Below are 19,932 nucleotides of genomic sequence, written 5' to 3' on the forward strand. Positions count from 1 at the left end.
TTCTCCAATCTATTATCTCTGATCCTTGCTTCTCCCCTGGGTTCCAGACCTACATTTCTAGTTGTCAGCAAGACATCCCTACTCTGGGGTCCCTCAGACCTCCCATACTCAACATGCCAAGAACCAAAGTCATTCTCCTGCCTCTCCAACCTGTATGCTCTCTTAGTTGATGGAACAGCTGGCTACCCAGCTAGCTAGAAATCATGGTGTCCTTTTGACTCATCCCTCTCTCTCGTTTCTTTTTTTACATTAGTCACCAGGATCCATCACTTCCATCTCAGAAATGTTTCTGTGTTGTCGCTTCTCAATCCACTGCTCTGGTTCAGAATCTCATAGGCTTTCACCCATGCTGCTGCAGCAGCCCATCCCTCTGTTCTAGCATTCCTTTGGCATTGTCTACCCTGCTGCTAATTATTGTTTTGACCCTGAGATCTCACTTCATTCCTCTGTTCGTATTTCTTTACTGGCTCCCCAAAGTCTTCAGGACGAAGTCCAAATTTCTTAGTCCGACATGTAAGAGACTTCACAATCTTATTCTGTCAACTTTTTCCATCTTCACCTTTGTGAGTATGATGGAAAAAAATAAATTCTTAACTTTGCCTCTAAGTTATCCCTTTAACTCGCCTTTCCTTACTAATTGGCCAGCTGAAATTCCAACCAGTTTTCTGCTCCCCACTTCGTGATCATCTCCAAGAAAAGCTACGCTCATCTCCTTCCAGCCACCATCAATAGTTTCTTTTTATTCTTGTGGGATTAGTCCTTTAACCCTGACCTACAGCAAAAGACCACAGTCTATTCTCTCTGGCTTCCTTGTGAATGAGCATCACCCTGTACATTCTTGTAACCCATTCTATTTCTCTCATGAGGACTAAAGTCCTGGGAGGTCATTCTCTTGTTTGTCAAGGTAGTCACATCCCTCATGTTCATCCAAATTTTTCAATCTGAAAATTTTAAAATTGAAATGAAGCTCAAAAGTAACCTAAACATCTTTTCCTATACATACATGTCTCATTTATAACAACTCCTAAGATTTTTCCACCCTCCTGGGACAAAGAAATCACTACTCCTGAGAACGCTTATTCCATCTTCAGATGTCTCCAATTGTTAACAGTTATTTCTTCATACAGAGATGGACTCCTGCCCCTCGTAACCTCTACTCCTGGTTCTAGTTCTACGCAGCCACAGTCCCTCTTCTGTACAATTTCAACTGGAGATACTTCCCATACTACCTTTCCCAAGCCCTCCTTCACTAGATCAAACCTTCCCAGCTCCTCCAACCATTCCTAATATAAAATTCAATGACTGAATCGGTGGCTCATGGAGGTTGCAATCAGCAAACTGTTGGACCCAGTTATATGCCCCCTGAGGTCTTCATCTCCTGGAGACTGACCTCAGATATCAGGTTGTTCTCTTGGTCTCACATAAAAGGAATACCTAACAATTAGGCCTGTAGGATATAACAACCAACTAATTAGAATTTTAAAAACTGTGACAATATTTTGAAACATTCTATAAAGGGTGTCAAGACAAAGAAGACTCAGAATTTTGCATCTGGGAAGTAAATACAGTGCTTCCTGTGTCCAGAAAATTCTCGGGAGATTTCAAACTAACTTCTTTAAATAAGTAACACAACTAGTGTTCCCCTAAAAATTTTACATGGCAAATATACCCTACTCTGAATATTTCTAATTAATGTGGAACACAGCGGAATGATGTGCTTCTCCTCCCCAGACCTCTAGCATGTACCTGCTTATCTCACAGAGATGCTGCTTCTACTAGGATGAGTTGATTTGCGGCCTCCCCAGTTATCCTTCACCATTCTTTTCGGAGTGACACTGATTTCTGTTCATCTTTTCTCCCGTCATTGGTGACCATGTTCATCTGAGCCTTTCTTTCACCCACCTCTCTTTGTCCTAAGGACAGTATCTTCCCCCAAATGACTATATGTTTTGATCCAGGGGAATGCTCTTCTTCGCAGAATTGGGAACAAATTATTTCAAGTGGTTTTTACCTGGCCTCCTTTTCCTGCACAGGCAATTACCTCTCTGCAAATGGCTATACTGGCCAAATAATTGTGTCCGCAATTAGCTAATTGCAGGCTCAATGAGCCACTTGTTCCTTCAAGCTTGGCCATTAGAGTTGTGTGATTGGGCAGAAATTTATCTTCTTATTCCCTTCTGGTTTACAGAATCACAGCAGATCCCAAATCTGATTTCCCTGCATTCTGTCACAATGTCAGTATAAGCCTTTTTTGGTTTTTTTTTTTTTCACCTCCTTTTGTATATCCGTCATACTTCCCATTTTTCTACAAATCACAGCAGCTAGGCTTTAAATGTTAGACCCAAGGAATATGTATTTGAATTAAGTCAACCCTCTAATAAGGGTTAATTATTACTAATTAAAGGGTTAATTATTAATAATCACCTTTATCCATTCTATAAACCATAAAAATAAGGCAGCAGAACAGTTGACTTGCCAAAAGCACACAGTCATAATAGAGTAGAACTCAAAATCCCAAATAGCTGATTCCACTTTCTCCCTGGGCCCTGAGTTTCCCACATAGGGTAAAATTAACCTTCAACCTCATTTGCCTTTAAAAGAAAGCACCATTAAACATTCCTCCAAAGTGTTATCACCTGGCTTCTTGGAAATGACAAAAAAATGTCATTTCATCTAAAAAATGGCCTCAAGTATTTACCTTTCCTCCTACAATTAATGCAGTTTCTTTTCTTAATTTCTGTATTTTTATTCTAATTTTCTTGTACAACCAACATTTAATATGTGCTCAATTTGCAGTATCATACAAGGTCATTTCCACTGACATTCCTCCAATCCACAAAAGAGGACAAATAGACGAAAATAATGAATTTTCCTTTATGAAGAAATTAATATTAGTAAGGATTAGTTATATTTGCTTTGAGAATGACTCAGACACTTTTGGGTTTCAAGGCATTGCCTTCCAATTAAACCCTAGCAGACTCTCCAATAGCTCTTTCCATCAGGCACATTTTATTGTTAAACTCTCCAATTTACAGCCACCCTTCCTCATGATCATCTTAAGTGTAGGTAACTGAATGGAAAAAGATTCCTAACATCTTAGGAGATCCCCACTCACCAATGAATTCTTATCTCTCAGGTGTCTCTACTCTGCTTCAAAGCGTTTGGCATTTTCTTCAACACTTAGCACACAAAAAAAGGTAAGTAAAGCAAAGAGCAGAGAGAAATCGGGGTTAAAGGTACACAAGTGGAAAGGAGGGAAAAAAACAACCCTGAGAAAGCAGAAGATACATCAGGACAGTGCCAAAAAGGGCCTCCAAGAAACAAGATACAATAAATAGGGCTACGGCTCATAAAGAGCATATTCTAAAACCAGTTTGTGCACAAGAAATAAAGCCTGCGTATGCAAGCTGCTGGAATGCTCAGGGAAAAGTGAGGGGAGGGAACAGTGCAAGCAGTCTAAGATATAAATGCTGCTGATGGTTTTTACTTACCCAACACCAGCAGCTCTGCCAAGTCCTCATTTTTGCCCTCCAGGTCATCAGGGGTAGTGATGATACAGTAATAGAGTCCGCTGTCTCCCCACATGAGTTTTCCGATTTGAAGATCTGCATCTGTTTTCATAAAAAGAAGTGCCCATTCCTAAAACTTCCCCCTGAAAGGAAAACACTGGACAATGGAAAGTGAGAGAGGGGCCCTTCCAGAAGGAATGGCTGCCGTGTTCTACTTTTCCACCTAGATGGTGGTTGACAAGATGTTTGCTCTATTTCAAATGAACAAATACACAAACAAAAACCCAATAACAAACACTAGCATCCCTAAGGTGAAAGACTTAGGCCGTCCCCAGAAAGTGGTCTAGTTCCGGTCCAGTTTTGGGAATAGAAGACCGCTTTCAACTAACCAGGTCTGCAGAAGCCCCCGAAAGCCAGATACATTCCAGAATTACTCTGGACTCCTGGAAATGAGCTGGCTTCACAGGAGTTCTTCAAAATGCAAATGGTCAAATAGATCAGGTCAGACTCGTAGGCCCTTTTCTTGTCTAATACCTTAGGGAGCAGAAGAAAGGGTAGAACTGATACAGAACCACCTAGGGCTTGGGCCAAGGCATCTACCTGGTTCTGTAATGTGTATGTTTACATCCCTTCTCCCAGCAGAGGAACTTCTTTGGGAAAGGGCCATAGAGGCTGATGTCAAGGTGTATTTGAGGACATTCTTTGGCTAGAATCTATTTCTCTTCAGTTCTGATAACAAGCTCCTCAGACTAGAGGTCAGGTTTGAGAAAGACCATTTCCAAAGCTCATCTCAGTGTCTGTTCTAGATATTCACCTTCACCCTTTCTCCCCTCACTGTCCCCTTAAGTAATTTGCTAGACTTCTTGAAGCTTCCATTTCCATAAAATCAAAATCTTGAGGGGTTGCAAGGCGGAGAGGCTGACATCCCCTCGCATGTGGGACAGCGGAACGAATCTCCCTTCTATTCCTGGATTCAAAGCAAAGATACCGTTACCATGCACAATCGTGATCTCTCTGCCCCTGTAGAAATCTCCCAGGGTGACGGTTGAGCCCTGTTTTGAAGCTACCACTCGAACAGTCCTTCTGCTGTCTAAACAATCCAAGTAGGGGTCCCATTCCAGGTTTCTTTTGCTGAGAGACTGGGCCCGGGGAGAGGACATGCCCAAGGACTCCCCCATGCGATCCTGGCAGTAGGATTTGAACTTCCACTGCACGACTGCAGGCTGATGGGAGGACGTGGAGAAGTGGCAGCGAAGCACAGTGGGCTGAAAGAGCATGGCCACCTTCTTCTTGTCAAGCACCGTGACTTGAAGGCCATCAGCCATGGCTGCAAAACAGAATGAATATATCCAAATGGTATGCACACTCTGGACCTCACCTCACACCACACAGTCATACCTCTCCACCTCACCTCCCTCACCTGTCCCTTCCCACTTTCTCCATCACTGTGAATGGCATCCACATCCATCTGGTCGTGTTGCCCCGAAACCTGCCTTCACTCCCAACATCCAGTCAGTCACTATGCCATATCCACTTGATCTCTCTCTCTCTAAGTTTTTATTTATTTGAGAGAGAGAAAGAGAGAGTGTGAGCACAAGCAGGGGAAGGGGAGAGGGAGAAGGAGAAGCAGACTCCCCACTGAAAAGGGAGCCTGATCTGGGGCTCAATCCCCTGAGATCATGACCTGAGCCGAAGTCAGACGCTTAACTGACTGAGCCACCCTGGCGCCCCTCCACTTGACCTCTTAACATCTTTAATATCTTCCCTCCTCTTTGACCTCACTACCATTGCATTTGTTGGTACCCTCTTCATTTCTTGCTTATATTACAATAATCTCTTGTCTGTTCTCCCCACCTACAGTTGCCCATATGCTATCCATTCTCCTTGCTATATAATTCAGATGATCTTTCTAAATCCAATTGCTATGGCTCTCCTTCTTAAAACCCTTCCCTCAACCTCCATGGCCTTCAGGATAGAACCCAAAGTTCCTGGAAAGGCGTGGAAGGTGCCCCATCATGTAGTCCCTCTTACCTCCTCAGCCTCACTTCTGGTGGTGCCTCTATGTGAGCACCAAGAATAACCAAACAAGTAACAGTTTCCCCAAGTGGGACTTGCTACCTCACACCTCTAGGCCTTTGCCCATGACACTCCTGGTTTCTGGAATGCCTTTTCCTCACTTCTTTCCTTGGGAAACTCTTTTCCACCTCTCAAAGCCCAGGTTAAAGGCTTTCTGTAGGCCTTCTCTGACCCTCAATTCATTAGTCACTTCCTCCTTTGTGCCATCAGAACCTCAGCATCCTCTTCTAGACATTTCTTATAATTACTTTGCAAGTATTTCTTTTCATGCCTGTCACCCCTAGCAGACTTGTCAGGTAAGAAACATGTCTTATCTTGCTGTCCCAGCTTGTGAAGCCCAGAAGTACTCAACAAATATTTGATAAATAAAGACCATGAAGCTGGGAAGTATGACTTCAGGAGGAAGTGACCTCCCTTCCAGCTGATAACCAAGCAAAGGGGACAGAGATGAAGGGAAAAACGAAAGCTTTAAGAGAAATGAAGATTTTCAGATCAAAAGCAGTAGACTAAGTTCAAAAGCTTTGAAGGGTAATCAGAAAAAAGTGAGGAAAAAAACCGCTAGAAAGCAGATGAGAAGTGTAAGTGGTGAAAAGATCCAACCCGAGGCCTGGTGTCCAAGAAAGGGAAATTGCAGTGAATAGCAGACCAGGGGAGTGTTTGAGAGGCAAAAGGTCTCTATTAATTCAATGGTGAGATCTAGAAATTCCGAGCAAAGGGAACTTAACTTTCTCAGTTGAATGGGAGAGGCAAGAGTTTCTAGCTTGATCTGACATTAGAAGCAGAAACAGAATGATGATGAGAGGCAGAAAAAAGGAATATGAATTGAAAGACACAATAAAGAGGTTCTGAATTAAATCCAGGGGCCTGCCAAGTCAACTTCAGGAAGCTTGAGACAGAAAGTTTCACCCTAGAATTACAGTGGACTTGAGACACACAAGGAAGGACTAGTTTCCATGGAGCACCTTCCATCCTTTATTACGGCCAGGGTTCAAAATGACACTATGCATCACACTCACTCTTACAGTTCAAACATACATTTATTTATGAATGTCTCCTATGGAAGCACCCTCGACAAGGGCAAAATACCGCATTTGTGCTCATGTCTTCTGATTTCCAGACCAGTGTCTCTCCATTATGAGAAACCAGGTTCTAATTCTTCAGGGGAGAAAACAGTTTCTGCATTCTGTGGAATGAGGAAGTGCGAGTATTTGAGATTTACCAAATCTTAGTGTTTTGAACCTACCAAGCACTATAGAATAAATGACGGAATGCATGCACAAATGAATGACTATTACTATGGGAATTTCTAGGATTTTGTAGAGAAAACCAGTTAAATGTGTCATAAATAGCACGGTATAGTAAAATGGCATTGAAATCACATAGACGGGGCTTTGAATCCCATCTGGCCACCGACTAGCAATGAGGTCTCACTGAGGGCTCTTAAGCAGCCCTCACTTACAAAATGAGCCTCATAATCCTTGTTCACAGGGTTGTTAACAAACAACTTGCGGGGAGGAGATTCTAGAGCAGAGCACTGTGACCATGCCCAGTACTCTTGACTAATCCTCCCTCCCATTTCCTGCCTTTTCCCTCACCTCCCAAACTGAGGCTCCTGAATCTCCATGAACATTCACCACCAATAGGTTTGGTTACAGCCAGAATATGTAGATCAGCCCCATCAAGGGGCAAATAAGTCCTCTCTGGAAGCTCACGGAAGAACCTCAGTTTCTAGGCTCCATTGTTTACTTCCACTGCCCCCCAAATATTGATGTGCTAATTCCACTGCTCCCTAACTCACAGAGCTGGACTGGGAAAAGAAATTTCTTTACAGTTTCTCCTTAAATTCTATTGCATTAATTCTTTTTTTTAATATTTCTTTTTTTTAAAGATTTTATTTATTTATTTGAGAGAGAGAATGAGAGATAGAGAGCACGAGAGGGAAGAGGGTCAGAGGGAGAAGCAGACTCCCTGCTGAGCAGAGAGCCCGATGTGGGACTCGATCCCAGGACTCCAGGATCATGACCCGAGCCGAAGGCAGTCGCTTAACCAACTGAGCCACCCGGGCGCCCTCTACTGCATTAATTCTTAACTTTGTAATTCTTCCCCAAATCCTTATTCACACTCCAATTTTCCAGGTAACAAAAAAGGGGCAGAGGTGAAAGGACTTCAATTAGCAGTGGTTGAGGCTGGATAACCAACCACAGGCATTGTTCCCAGTACGATGCTTTGGTACTTGACCACGCCACCTTTCTTCTCTGCTACCTATTCAGGCTCTACCTGGGAAATCACATTTCCTAGCCTTTGTAGGATAAATAAAACCAGCGAAGGAGGCAGGTGCTAAATAAAAGTGTTGTTTTCTGTTTGTTTTGTTTCGTCAGGGTTTTGTTTGTTTGTTTGTTTGTTTGTTTTTTTGACAGAGAGTTAAGTGTGGGGTTTTGTTCCTTAGGTGATTACTAAGAATAACCTCCTTCCCAGCTCTGTTCTCTGTTAATGAGATTAGCCACTTGACCAAGCCATTGGATTCCCTTAATTTTTTTTAAGGGAGGGGAGGGGCAGAGGGAGAGGGAAAGAGAGAATCTCAAGCAGGCTCCACACCCAGCATGGAACCCGACATGGGGCTGGATCTCACAACCCTGAGATAATGACCTGAGCTAAAATCAAGAGTTGAACGCTTAATTGACTGAGCCACCCAGGCGCCCTTGGACTCTCCTAATTATTAATAGAGATTAGTTGGTTCTCAGCTTATTCCATGTCATACAATATAAATTCATGCTCCAAAGAGTAAGGAATACAGTGTCAGAAACATCTGCCTTTTTATAACGTGATAGTTAACGGCATGGGTTTTGGAGTTAGTCCTAAATTAGAATCCAAGCTTTACTACTTCCTAGCTGCATGACCTAAGGCAAATTTCTCAACTCGTGAATTTCAGTTTCCTCACCAGTAAATATTTCCTCACTGGTACATAATAATTGTAACTACCTTACAGAGCTGACCGAGGGTTAAATGAAATTTTAACCTAAGCACTTAGGATAATATGGTACATGGTAAACACTCAATAAATATAGCTGTTGCTGCTACTGTCAAGAACAGTCTGTTGACTTCTGTGAAGCTATGAACCTAGAGCTAGGTGAGCACAAATATCAAGATGGGAGATGCTGAATGTGTATAGTGCAGAATGGGCAAAATTGCACAGGAATGCTAGGATAGGTAATTATAAGTTCACTAGTGGCGGTGCCTGGGAGTGCCCATCACGGCACAAACCCGTATGTACCTCCTGGAAATCAGAAAATGGAGGGTAACCATGTGTGCATATGTGCAGGTATAATGGGAACCTTGGGACTCCAACCTAAGGATAGAGTTAGACAACTGGAGAGGACAGGACTGGAAATTTCAAGGAAATGCAATTTTATTGGACCTTTAAGGAAAATAAGAGCGAAGAGTTAGAGAGAAAGCTGAAAATTCCAGTCTCTGCTTTAGCTCTATAAACTTCACACTGTAGGATGAATGCCACCCAATTCTTGAGCCTGCCCTGACCATGCCTATTAGGAACCCCATTTCCATTGGAGGGTGGGATCTAGAATTGCTCTTCTGGCCCTAACCCTGAATTCCAGGTGAGGGCTTGGATTCCTTAAACCCACTAAGCAGCATCTCTTTCCCTTAACCTGTGTTTATCTTGGACTGTTTCCTCCTGATTCACAAACCATTTGCCTAACTGGGACTGAGCTCCAGCCTGCTTGCCTGGGCCATGATACTAGCCCCTTCTCCAGATGATTTGGTATTGTTTTCTATATCCCTTACACATGACTGAACCAAATCTGAAACTGATGTGGCTAACCACCCCACTTCAAAAAATACCTCTCATGGGACCTCCATTCCTACCTCCAGATCAGGCCCCTCAGAGATCGTGCATAATTGGGGTGAAAACTAAGAGGGACAAGCCCACATGCACAGTGAGATCTGGCCTGGGAACACCCTCCCTCTGGTTCCCATTTCCAAGAGATCTGCCCTACGGTGAGGTTAGGGTCCTGAGCATTGATTCTACTTCCTACAGAGTTTTTCCTATTTCACCACTTGTTAGACGCCAAAGCCTAGTACTTCTTATGCCGGGGTGTATATAGGCTAATAAGAATATTTTTGTATGCCAGGTAAACAAAAATGTTCAGCCTCTTTGTGGTGTTCATCTGTGCATTTGATCTAAGAAATCTTATTCCTTCCCGTAGTTCCAACTACCATTATGTCTCAGGCCCTCAACTCTCTGAAGCCTCATCTGCATGTTTCAACAGATACTTCGAATTCGACATGTCTAACCCCAGTCATGATCTCTTTTCCCCCGCTCCTTGCTTATAAAGCAATCCTTCCCACCCCCCTCTAGCTCCTTCACCAGTATAGCCCCATCCTATCACCTCAGATCGAAATCATAGCTTTGATGATTTCCTCTGTCCCCGAATACATTTGGTTGGTCACTAGATCTCAACATCTCCCAAATTTGACCCTTCCTTATTTCCACTGCCACTTCCTTACATTAGGTTTCTATTCCTTCTACTAGATATTAATTATGAAATGCTTGCTATGTGTCAGAAATTGCGTTAAGCATTATTCATGAATCTTAATGAATCTTATCTTAAGGAATTTTTCAAAAAATTCCATAAAGTAGGCATTATTATCATACTCATTTTATAGATGAAGAACCTGAATCTCAGAGAATGTATGTTCAGGCATGAACACAGGCTGACTGGCTGCTAAGCTCTTAACCATAACTTTACATAGGCCTTCATTACCTCCTCAGTCGTACAATAGCCTCCTAAGCGGCCTCTGTACTTCCAGCCCAATATATTCTCCACACTTTTTATCTAGAATTTTTTTTAACATATCTAATCATGCCCATCCCGTGCTTTAAGGCCTCCACTGATTTCCCCCATTGCTTCCAAGATAAGACCCAAATGCCTAGACATGGCATATAAGGTCTTCCCTGTGATTTGGCCCCCAAGCACACCCCGGACATATGAAAATCGTTTTCATTCTTTTTTTTTTTTTAACTTTTTAAAAAAAGATTTTATTTATTTATTTGACAGAGAGAGAGCACGAGGAGGGGGAGGGGCAGAGGGAGAGGGGGAAGCAGTCTCCCGGCTGAGCAGGGAGCCTGATGTGGGACTCGATTCCGGGACCCTGGGATCATGACCTGAGTGGAAGACAGATGTTTAACCGACTGAGCCACCCGGGTGCCCTGTTTTTGTAACTTTTGATGATCATCATACAGTTGATAAAATTGTTGTTCAGGAACACCACACTATCAATGGGCATAACTGTGAAGTGGAAAAGGCCCTTTCTAAACAAGAAATGCCGTCTGCTGGATCACAAAGACGTCGTGCATCTGGCAACTTGATGGGTCTGGTGGAGGTGGTGGCAGTGCAAGGGGGGCTCTGGTGGAGGTGGTGGCAGCAGAGGTGGATATGCAGGAGGTGAGGGTCGATATAAGGGATTTGAAGGTGATGGTGGCAACCATGGGGGTGGTCCTGGTCATAGCAGTAGAGGAGGCGATGGTGGCGGGGGCGGACCAGGCTACGGACACCAAGGAGGCAGATGCGGTGGCGGTGGTAGAGGATACAATGGTTACAACGAAGGAGGACATTTTGGAGCTAACTATAGTGGTGGTGGGAATCATAAGGATTTTGGAAATTATAGTGGACAACAGCAATCAAATTGTGGACCCACAAAGGGGGGCAGTTTTAGTGGAAGAAGCTCAGGCAGTCCCTATGGTGCTGGTTATGGATCTGGTGGTGAAGTGGTGGATACAGCAGCAGAAGGTTCTGTATTTGCTGAGGTATTTGCTGGCAGAGCTGGAGATGGAATTGTGGTTTACTAACTGCTAGTTCATGCAATTTCCTCTCTCGTTTTCATTCTTTAACTATCAATCTGTTATTCCTTTCAGCCGGAGAAACACAAGAGCATGTAACTGAAGGACGCCCTGGCAGCCAGAGAGAGAGAAGCACTGAGTGTGGGTCCTGCAAGGCTGGGACTCTTGAATCCAGGCACTGGTGACACTGTAAGGGACTTCTGTGTCGGTGCTCTTCTAAAGAGATTTACAGAGGCGAGGAAAGAATCTGTGTTTCATCCTACAAACGAAAGCAAGTATTGTAGAACACTGGAGAGAAATGGTTAGGGAAGAGAGCAAAAGACAGAAAAAGAAGCGACGCAAGGTAAGGGATCATCCTGTAGAGACGGCACCCATAAAAATTAGGACTCCTGACTGAAAGCTGCACCAGACGGCATATTGAAGGTCATGTGTGAGGACTGGAGATTATGTTCTCTTGTGCATTTGCAGAGGAGGGAATCCTCATTCTCAGACTCCCAGACCATTCCTGTAGTTTTTACTGTGCCCCTGATGAACAGAGAAACTGCCCTTGACTATCTAATTCAAATTCAATCAAAAACATATTTTAAAACACTATGTTAAGTTCTGGGAAAAATCAATTGGAAGACCAGTCCCGGATCTTGAGAAATTCAATACAAACGTAATTTCTAACTCTAAGGTCCCTGAGGGCAGGGAGCAGGATTTGGTTGACTCGGATCCCCAGTATAGAGCAAAGCCACAGAATATGGGTGAAGTTCACACAATGTGGAATGAATCAAAGAATGAAAGAGTAAATGAAGGACTGAGTCTGAATGACCTTTCTTAGCAGGTTATTCCCAGTGCAGAGAATGGATTCTGACGAATAACTAGAAAAGCTGCCTGAAAGTAGCGATGAGTGACAGCTCACAGAGTAGCCCCCAACTCAGCTAGTCACTAGGCCAAGGAAGATCAGCTCCAAGCGCAGACAATGCCTCCCTTCATGCGTCAAAATAAGGTCCTGCCCCAATTCTCATGTAAAAGAAAAGGATTCTATACACAAGGAACTGTGTTCTTGCAAGAATAACAAAAGCAGTATCTAAAGCAAAGCTGTTCTTATTTTAGCAATTTCATTTTTTTTCCCAAAGCAAGTTCCTTTTCCCCACTACTCAATTGGTAAGCTATTCCTGCCTGCCAGCATCTTTGAGAGGGAGACCTATAAGCACAGCCCCATTTTATTTTATTTTAAATATTTTATTTATTTATTTGAGAGAGAGAGCACACACAAGCAAGGAGGAGGGGCAAGGACAGAGAGAGAAGCAGGCTCCCCGCTGAGCAGGGAGACGGACATGGGACTCAATCCCAGGACCCTGAGATCATGACCTGAGCCGAAAGGCAGATGTTTAACTGACTTGAGCCACCCAGGCACCCTGCACAGCCCCATTTTATAGAAACAAAGATTAGTGTTGAAGGTCATGGAAAATCATTGTTGTAAAGATAGGCATCTTTAAAATTTTGTATACAGCTCATCCATCTTTTAAGTCTTGAAGTCCCAGAAGTGGGATTTTGACCTCAGAATGCATGTTTCCCAGCGTATCTTGGCCTTCAGATTCCTAAGGTTTCTCTTCATTCAGGATGACAATACAAATCTTCCTTTTCCTGCCTTCAAGTTAGATGATCTTTAAGAAATTTATCTTTTGTCTTCACACTTTTAACATATTGTCCCAGTTTCTGAAGACACTGCTTAGGGACAACTGATGGGCAGGTTTTCTAAATGTAGGAGATGAATATGAAGTATCCACACATCTCCTCTGGGTTTGGTCCGTAGTCTAGATGAGGAAATAAAGCCTGTCCATCCCCCAGTAGCATTGTCAGGATGGGAGCAAAGTATTTGGAGAAATGTTGCCCTGCAGGCTCAAGGTTTAAAGGTAAAGAGAATGCAGACTGGATCTTTTCCCCCCTAAAAAAATAGGAACCATTCGTCTCCCTGATATACCTGGGTTAAAAAAAATAAAATAGAAAGACTTTACACAGAATCGTAGCCATTCCCTTGGTATTTGCCTAATACCTAAGCCTGATTATCCAGCTTTCCCACTGGCTCTGTAAGTTAATCAGCTGCCTTCCAGCAAGTTCCTTTCCTACCTAAAATGGCCAGGATAAACTTCTCTTGATTGCTATCATGACACCTGATTGCTCGATCCATTTTACGGTTAGGGTGACAAGATGTATCATCTGGAGATTTTTTTTTTAAATATGACAACATTCTTGTATATTTTCTCCCCAATAGTCCCCAAAGGCAGCAATAGCTATGGTAAACACCAGTGCTGCCCTTGCCCAAGTAGGCTTTGCTCATGGCCTAGTTATTATTTGCTACCCATAACTCTGGTACTCTTGCACACTGAGCTTGCCATTCATTAAGCATATGTCCTGTGTGTCCAACTGAGCCATGCTTTCCCATTCTCAGCTGCCACTGTGCAGATAAAAGCCAAAAGCATATCTCTTTTCTGTCTGATTTGCCATGTCTTCCAGAGATCTGAAATGAGCTCATGAGTAATGCCTAGCTGGCCTACCTACTGTTCCAACGGGACCAAAGCTGCACTAAAAGAGGTCAGTCCCTATCCTGCAAGGCAGATGTACTTTGGAAACTGTCCTGGTTCATTGGGTGGGTTAGCTTTCTGGGATGGACCAGCTCTTTGGACAGAGGAAACTCCCATAAGAAAGTTCTGATCAACCTCTACCACCTTGTTATCTGTGTTTCCAGTTTAGATCTCTCACCTGAGCTCCAGACCCAAATACATAACCTCACCCTCCGTGCGGACGTTACACAGGCACCTCCAGTGTGTCACTCTATAGAAGGAGACACTAACTGTCCCCTTCCATTAGGAAAGGAACTTCTCAGGTCTTAATACAGCCAGCCAACCCAACTAAGTACTGCATTTCCTAGCTTCTCTGTAGCTAGTTGTGACCATATATTCAGGATGAAGGTACGTGAGGAGAAGTGACATGTGCAACTTCTAGGCCACCTTCCTAAAGGTGCATCACAAGCTGCATGCCCTGGCCCTCTGCTTTCCTTGCTCCAACGGGCTAAGAATGGCTCTCATGGGAGCAGTCTTGGCAGCCGCATGTTGGGAATGGTAGACTCACCACCAGGAGGTCTGGATTGTTAGAGGAGAGAGAAAGAAATTATTTTGTGTGACTTACTGCATTTTAGATTCTCTTTGTTACAGCAACTTAGACTGTCCTTTAGTTAAATGCAAAATATTAAACCTTTATCTCCCTCCCTTACATGTTCCTCCTCCTGTATTAGTTCATGCCCATAAATGCCATCCCCAGCAATCCCAAGCCACAAACCTGAAGGTATCTTTGACACTCCTGCCCCTTCAATCTGCACATCCAACCATGCCACCACCACTCCCTCCATCTCCAGTCACTCGGCCCACCTCTCCCATCCCCACTGCACCCTGTGACTTTGGGCTCTCGCTATGCCTTGTCTCTCTTTCCACAGGAGCCTCCTGGATAGTCTCTGCTGCAAGTCTGCCCACCTCTAACCCACTCTCCACACAGTGGTCCAAATGAGATTTCCAAAATGCACATCTGGTCATGGCACACCTTTGCTCTGACCCTTTTAAAGACTCCTTCCAGCCACTTGAGGAACACAAGGGACAACTGGCCCCCTTTCAGAGAGGGCCGCTGTCTTTCATTCCCCAACCATACTAAAATATTTGTAATTTTCAGAAATCACATCCTCCCTGATTCTTGGCTTTTGCACATGCTGTTCCCTCTGTAAATTCCCCTTCTTCCATCCCACTTTCCCCCCAGCAATTCCTACATATCCCTCCAAACTTGCTCAGCGATCACTTCCTCCAGAAGTTTCTTCTTGCTCTTATTGCAGTCATGGCACCCCGGAGAAGGACATTGCATTTGCCTGAGAATTTCCTATTTAGCTATCCGTCTCTGTCATTAACAACAAACTCTCCCCTGCAGCCTTTTAAAGACTCTGCTACATAGTAAGTACTCGACACATTTGTTGAATGATTTAACCTAGTTAATAGATCATATTGGTTGTTCCCAATTAGTTTTCCCTCCAGACTCTTGCCTTGTTCCCTATAGGCAGAGTGCACTTAACCACTCCAAAAACCCTGGGCTTTTCTGCATGACATGCATGCCATAAGACATGTCCAAGCAGAAGCTTAAAAGGCATGTGCATGCTTTGGCTCTGGTCACTCTAGGCCCTCCCGCTGCCCTCTTGAGCCCTCTGCCACAACAAAAGCATGCCCAGACAGTGGCTGATCCTTCATCCTGGGTCTCAGAATAAGAAAACATTTGGAACTGAGCCAGGTCTACCAATCCTAGTCAATTCACAGCTGACTCGCAGCTGACTTCAGCTCCCCTGTAATATGAGCAAGAACTAAATGTTGAGATGTGGAGGTTGCTCATTGCTGTATCAAAATGCTGACTAATACACCTATTTGGGGCTCACAGTTAGTACTGAGGGCCTACTGTGTACCAAACATTGTGCTAGGAGTTTTACATAATTCCACTTTAATTATCACAACAACCCTGTAAGGTAAATTGGTTTCCCATTTTTAAAAAGCCAAAGAAAATAGGGTAAAATATTACGCTAATATTCAAATCCAGGTCAGTTTGAATCTAATCCCTCTCCCTGCACTGCCTCTGAGTCTGCCTCCCAGTGAGCCAAGGGCATGGGAGGAGTGATGATGCAGGATCCCAGCTGAATGGAGGGTTCTAATCCTAATGCAGAGCACCACTTCCTGCAGGACTGTGGACACTGCAGAACAGGGGAAGCAGCAGGTTCTTCTGGGTTCTTCTTTGTTTCTTGGCCCATAAAGAAGACTAGTCATCCAAAATGCCTTCTTTCATTTTCAGAGAGCCAAAAGCTATCTTGAAGACCAAACTGCTAAGCATACGTATACCACAGCTACATCCTGTGTGGCTCCTGGGTGCACAGCACCAGCCCCTGGTCCCAGATGGGCTCTGAGATGCCAGCAGTATCTGTTGTCACTGGGTCACATCCTCTGCTCTCCTGTGCCTCACTTCTCATGTGCACCTTTCCTTTAGATCTTAGAATTTAATTGGAAAATCTAAATGCTATTTTTTTCTCACTTTTCCCTGCAACATTTCCCTGAGATCTATGAATTCTGAGCCTCACTACCCAGTGCCCCATAGCAGACACCATGTATGTTCACTTAAATCAAGAGTTCCACTTTGACCCACCGTAAGCAGAAAAGAATGTTTCCCTTGGATTCTGGCCCTTGACACAACCAAGTCATGTTAAGTCAGCGACACTGTTTCTTATTCTTTTAATCAATAGGATGCCATGGACTTGGACAAGTTATGTATTCTCTCTGAGCCTTTGTCTTCTTACGTAGAAGGAGGTAGTAGCAGCCATTCTTGCTTAGAATGATCAAAAGGCATAATGTAGATGAAAGTCCTTTAACATAAAGAAAAGCATTATAGCATATAAATAAGCAAGAACAACAACCACATCATACCTCTTTTTATATTCTTGACTGGGGAAAAAGGAGGCATAAAAGCTAAAATGTTGGAAGGAGTGAAAAGGTGAGTTGAGACTAGAAGGGACATCCTGGGGCCATGGTGGCTATAGTGGGATTCATCCCACCTGGTCCAAAGTGCTTGCCATCCTTTACCGGTCCCCGGTATGACCACATTTCATCATTCAGAGTGGACCCTCTCCTATCCACCAAGCCCTGAGTGCTATTCCATCTGTTTCTCTGAAAATCCTGACAACAGCTCTCCCTCCCCAGCTGGTGTCTTTCATTCCAATCATTAAGGATCAGGGAAAGGCTGAAAAAAAAAAGGGCTTTTCACTGGGTGAATTATAAAAGGAAGACTGGACCTGTCACTCTTTAGTTGTGACTTCCAACTCACCAAAATTAAATGGAGAAAAGATTCTAAACCATAGAATCTTAGAGCTGAAAGTGACTTCAGAAGTCATCTCATTCAACAGATTATGAGACCCAGATCCCATGGTTACACAGTCAGTCTATGGAGCAAGTAGGACTAGAACCCAATCCTTAACTCCTAGGTCAGGGTTCCTTCCACCGACCAAGTCCCGGTACTAACACTATGAACACTGCACTGAGCACTAAGTACTTGCACTAAGACTACAAGCACAGTATTGCACTAAGACTGCTGCTAGTAATAATTCCAAGTCTGTAGAAACTAGCCAACCAGCAGAATCATGTGAGTCTAAAATCTAAAGAGTGATACTGAGACAAGCCCTCTCTTCTGGTCCAGAGAGAAGCATCCGGCTGAGAGAAGGAGGGGAGTGGGGAGGGCTGTGATAGAGTGCTGAAAGAAGATGCTCTGGTAAGAACAAGGCCTCTTCTGCAGAGGAAAGAAGAACAGAAGAGGGAGAGAAATTGAAAAGGTATGCAGGACAGGGACTGGGACAGTAGAGGTTGAGGTGTCAGCAGTCTCTGAAAGGGGCTCTCCCTTCTCCAGGGCTCATATTAACGCTTGAACTCTCCGCATCCAAGCCTCTCGGCACACAGTCACCATGCATCTACCGCAATGCAAACCGGACCAGGTAACAACCACCCCCGGATACCTCCTTCCCCCGCAGGCTGGGTTAGGAGCCACCGTGAAGCACACTACAGCACTTGGTGCAGAGCTCCCTTATTGCCTGGGCACAGGCTACTCCATCACTGCGTCCTGCCACCAGCCTGCGAGTGCTGGAAGGCAGGGCTGTGTCGTATTCATCTTATTCACCCCAGCACCATGCCTGGACGTGGTGGGAACTCAGCCGCTGACGAGGCGTGAACACCTGTCTTCCCTCAGCCACCACCTCTCCTAAGAGTTCCCTTCAAGATGGCGCCAATCTCCACTTCAGGCTTGGCTTGGGGTTGCCCCCTCCATGCTCTCCGGGCCCCTGTGTGGCTCTCACAGCTCTCATCGGAAGACCTTCTGCTTCCAAATCAAAATCACCAGAAAACTCACTTGAGTCACTGACTCGACTGACAACTCTTGGAGGGGAAGGACTGGGTCTTTTCTCTCTCTTTATCCTCGGCACCTAGCCTAACGCTTAGCAAGCCCAGGAATTTAGTATGTGCCTGTAGAGTGGATGAATAGATGAATGAATAAAACCCAAAGGCTACCAAAAGAAATGCTAATAGAGCAAGCAATTTTCATCACAGGGAGACCCAGGAGTCTCCAGGAAAACGCGTCGCCTGCTCCTGCCTGTGAGTGTGTTCGCCGAGGGGCCCCAGCGCCAGGGTTTCTCACAGCCTCTCCCGCCAGGAAAGGAGGAGACGCCATCCGCATTCAGGAACAAAGACCGAGTGAACCCTCCTTCAGGTCCTACTGCCGGATGGCACCTGTTGCTCAAACAGCAGCTGAGAAGCATTGTGTTGGTTCAAAACAACAACAATTTATTACAGGAAGCAGCATCACAATGACAATAAGAAATCATGAGGCCGACTTTAGCAACGAAAGACAAGGGAGGAGCTGCCTGAGGCTGAGGGGAAAAAAAAACTAAAGGGTTGATTAGAAATTGCTCAGCCTGCATTAAGAGAGACAAACAGGGGAGGGCGAAGGGAGGAGAGGAAGAGAAAGTGGGGGAGGAGAAAGGGAGGGAGAAGGAGAATGAACATGTCCCGTCCCTACCCCCCCCAGCTCTCTGACTCATTTTTAATCTGTCCTTCCCTTTCTCCCTCCCTTTGTACAACCCCCTCAAGAGAGAATTCATTGATTGGGCCGGACTGAAATTTCTTACCTTTCCTCTCATGGCTCTTCTGTGAACGATGAGTCTGAATGCATCTCATCCTTGACTGCTCCTCTCCCCCCACCCCGCCGCAGCCGCCATTGTTAGCTACTCTACTCTGCTGAGGCTGAGAGGCCTCTTGTCCAGCTTGCACACCTGACAGCCTGAGGGGATGCAGGGGGAAGCTGAAGCTGGGAGCAGGGGATGCCCGCCGTGCTCGATGGGATCTTGAGAGCCAGCCCCACATGCAGAGCACAGAAGCCCAGCCATCAGACAGCTGAGATGGCCCTCGTAACTAACCTGTTGCCTGCCACCAGGCTGGGGGCCACCTCTCCAGGTACGGAGCAAAGAAGACACGGACAAAGCAGCAATTCCCCTCAAAATAAACACAAAACAGAACCCCCTGCAATGAAAAAACCCCAGAGAGGCAGCTCAGCAGAGTGCAAATGGGACTGGCCTGCGGTTCAAAGAACTGGGTTCGAGTGCCGGCTCCATCTCACATTTGCTGTGTGCCTATTACCTCTCTGGGCCTCAATTTCTATAAACTGAGAGGGCTGGCCTAGATGGCCTGTGGCCCCTTCCAGTGATGTGATTCCAGCTCATAAAAAGCTGTTAGCCATCTAGCAGGGCCGTATGAACCCCTTCTGCTCCCACTCCCTGCAAATCCCTCAAGTGCTTTCCTTGGGCACACCCTGGGGTGTCTGGAAGAGCATCTCGGACTCAGAGCCCTCCCGCCCCAGGATGCCTAGTTGACCTCAGGGAGGTGGTGATCCAGG

At 44.9% G+C, this 19,932-nt stretch overlaps 1 protein-coding gene across 7 annotated transcripts in view; it reads right to left on the reverse strand.

The window, feature by feature from the left end:
* ILDR2 (immunoglobulin like domain containing receptor 2) overlaps window positions 1-19,546 on the reverse strand; it is a 60,081-nt gene extending 40,535 nt beyond the window's left edge. For 5 of the 7 annotated variants that reach the window (XR_012380524.1, XM_073899949.1, XM_073899948.1 and 2 more), the window contains exons 1-3: window positions 16,648-16,864; window positions 4,504-4,836; window positions 3,492-3,611 (exon numbers count right to left, since the gene is read on the reverse strand). Coding sequence is in view for 6 of the 7 variants with exons in the window: in XM_073899949.1 (XP_073756050.1) it covers window positions 3,492-3,611; window positions 4,504-4,834 (451 nt within the window). In the remaining variant the exon portion in view is untranslated. Of the gene's footprint in view, window positions 1-3,491; window positions 3,612-4,503; window positions 4,837-16,647; window positions 16,865-19,456 lie in introns of those variants that run through there. The other 2 variants (XM_073899947.1, XM_025877689.2) reach the window with 2 other exon arrangements.
* Between the last annotated feature and the right edge of the window lie 386 nt (window positions 19,547-19,932).

The sequence above is a fragment of the Callorhinus ursinus genome, unplaced genomic scaffold (genome assembly GCF_003265705.2).
Source record: "Callorhinus ursinus isolate GAN/ISIS: 27379988/994484 unplaced genomic scaffold, GSC_fseal_2.0 scaffold13, whole genome shotgun sequence".
NCBI classification, from domain to species: Eukaryota; Metazoa; Chordata; class Mammalia; order Carnivora; family Otariidae; genus Callorhinus; species Callorhinus ursinus.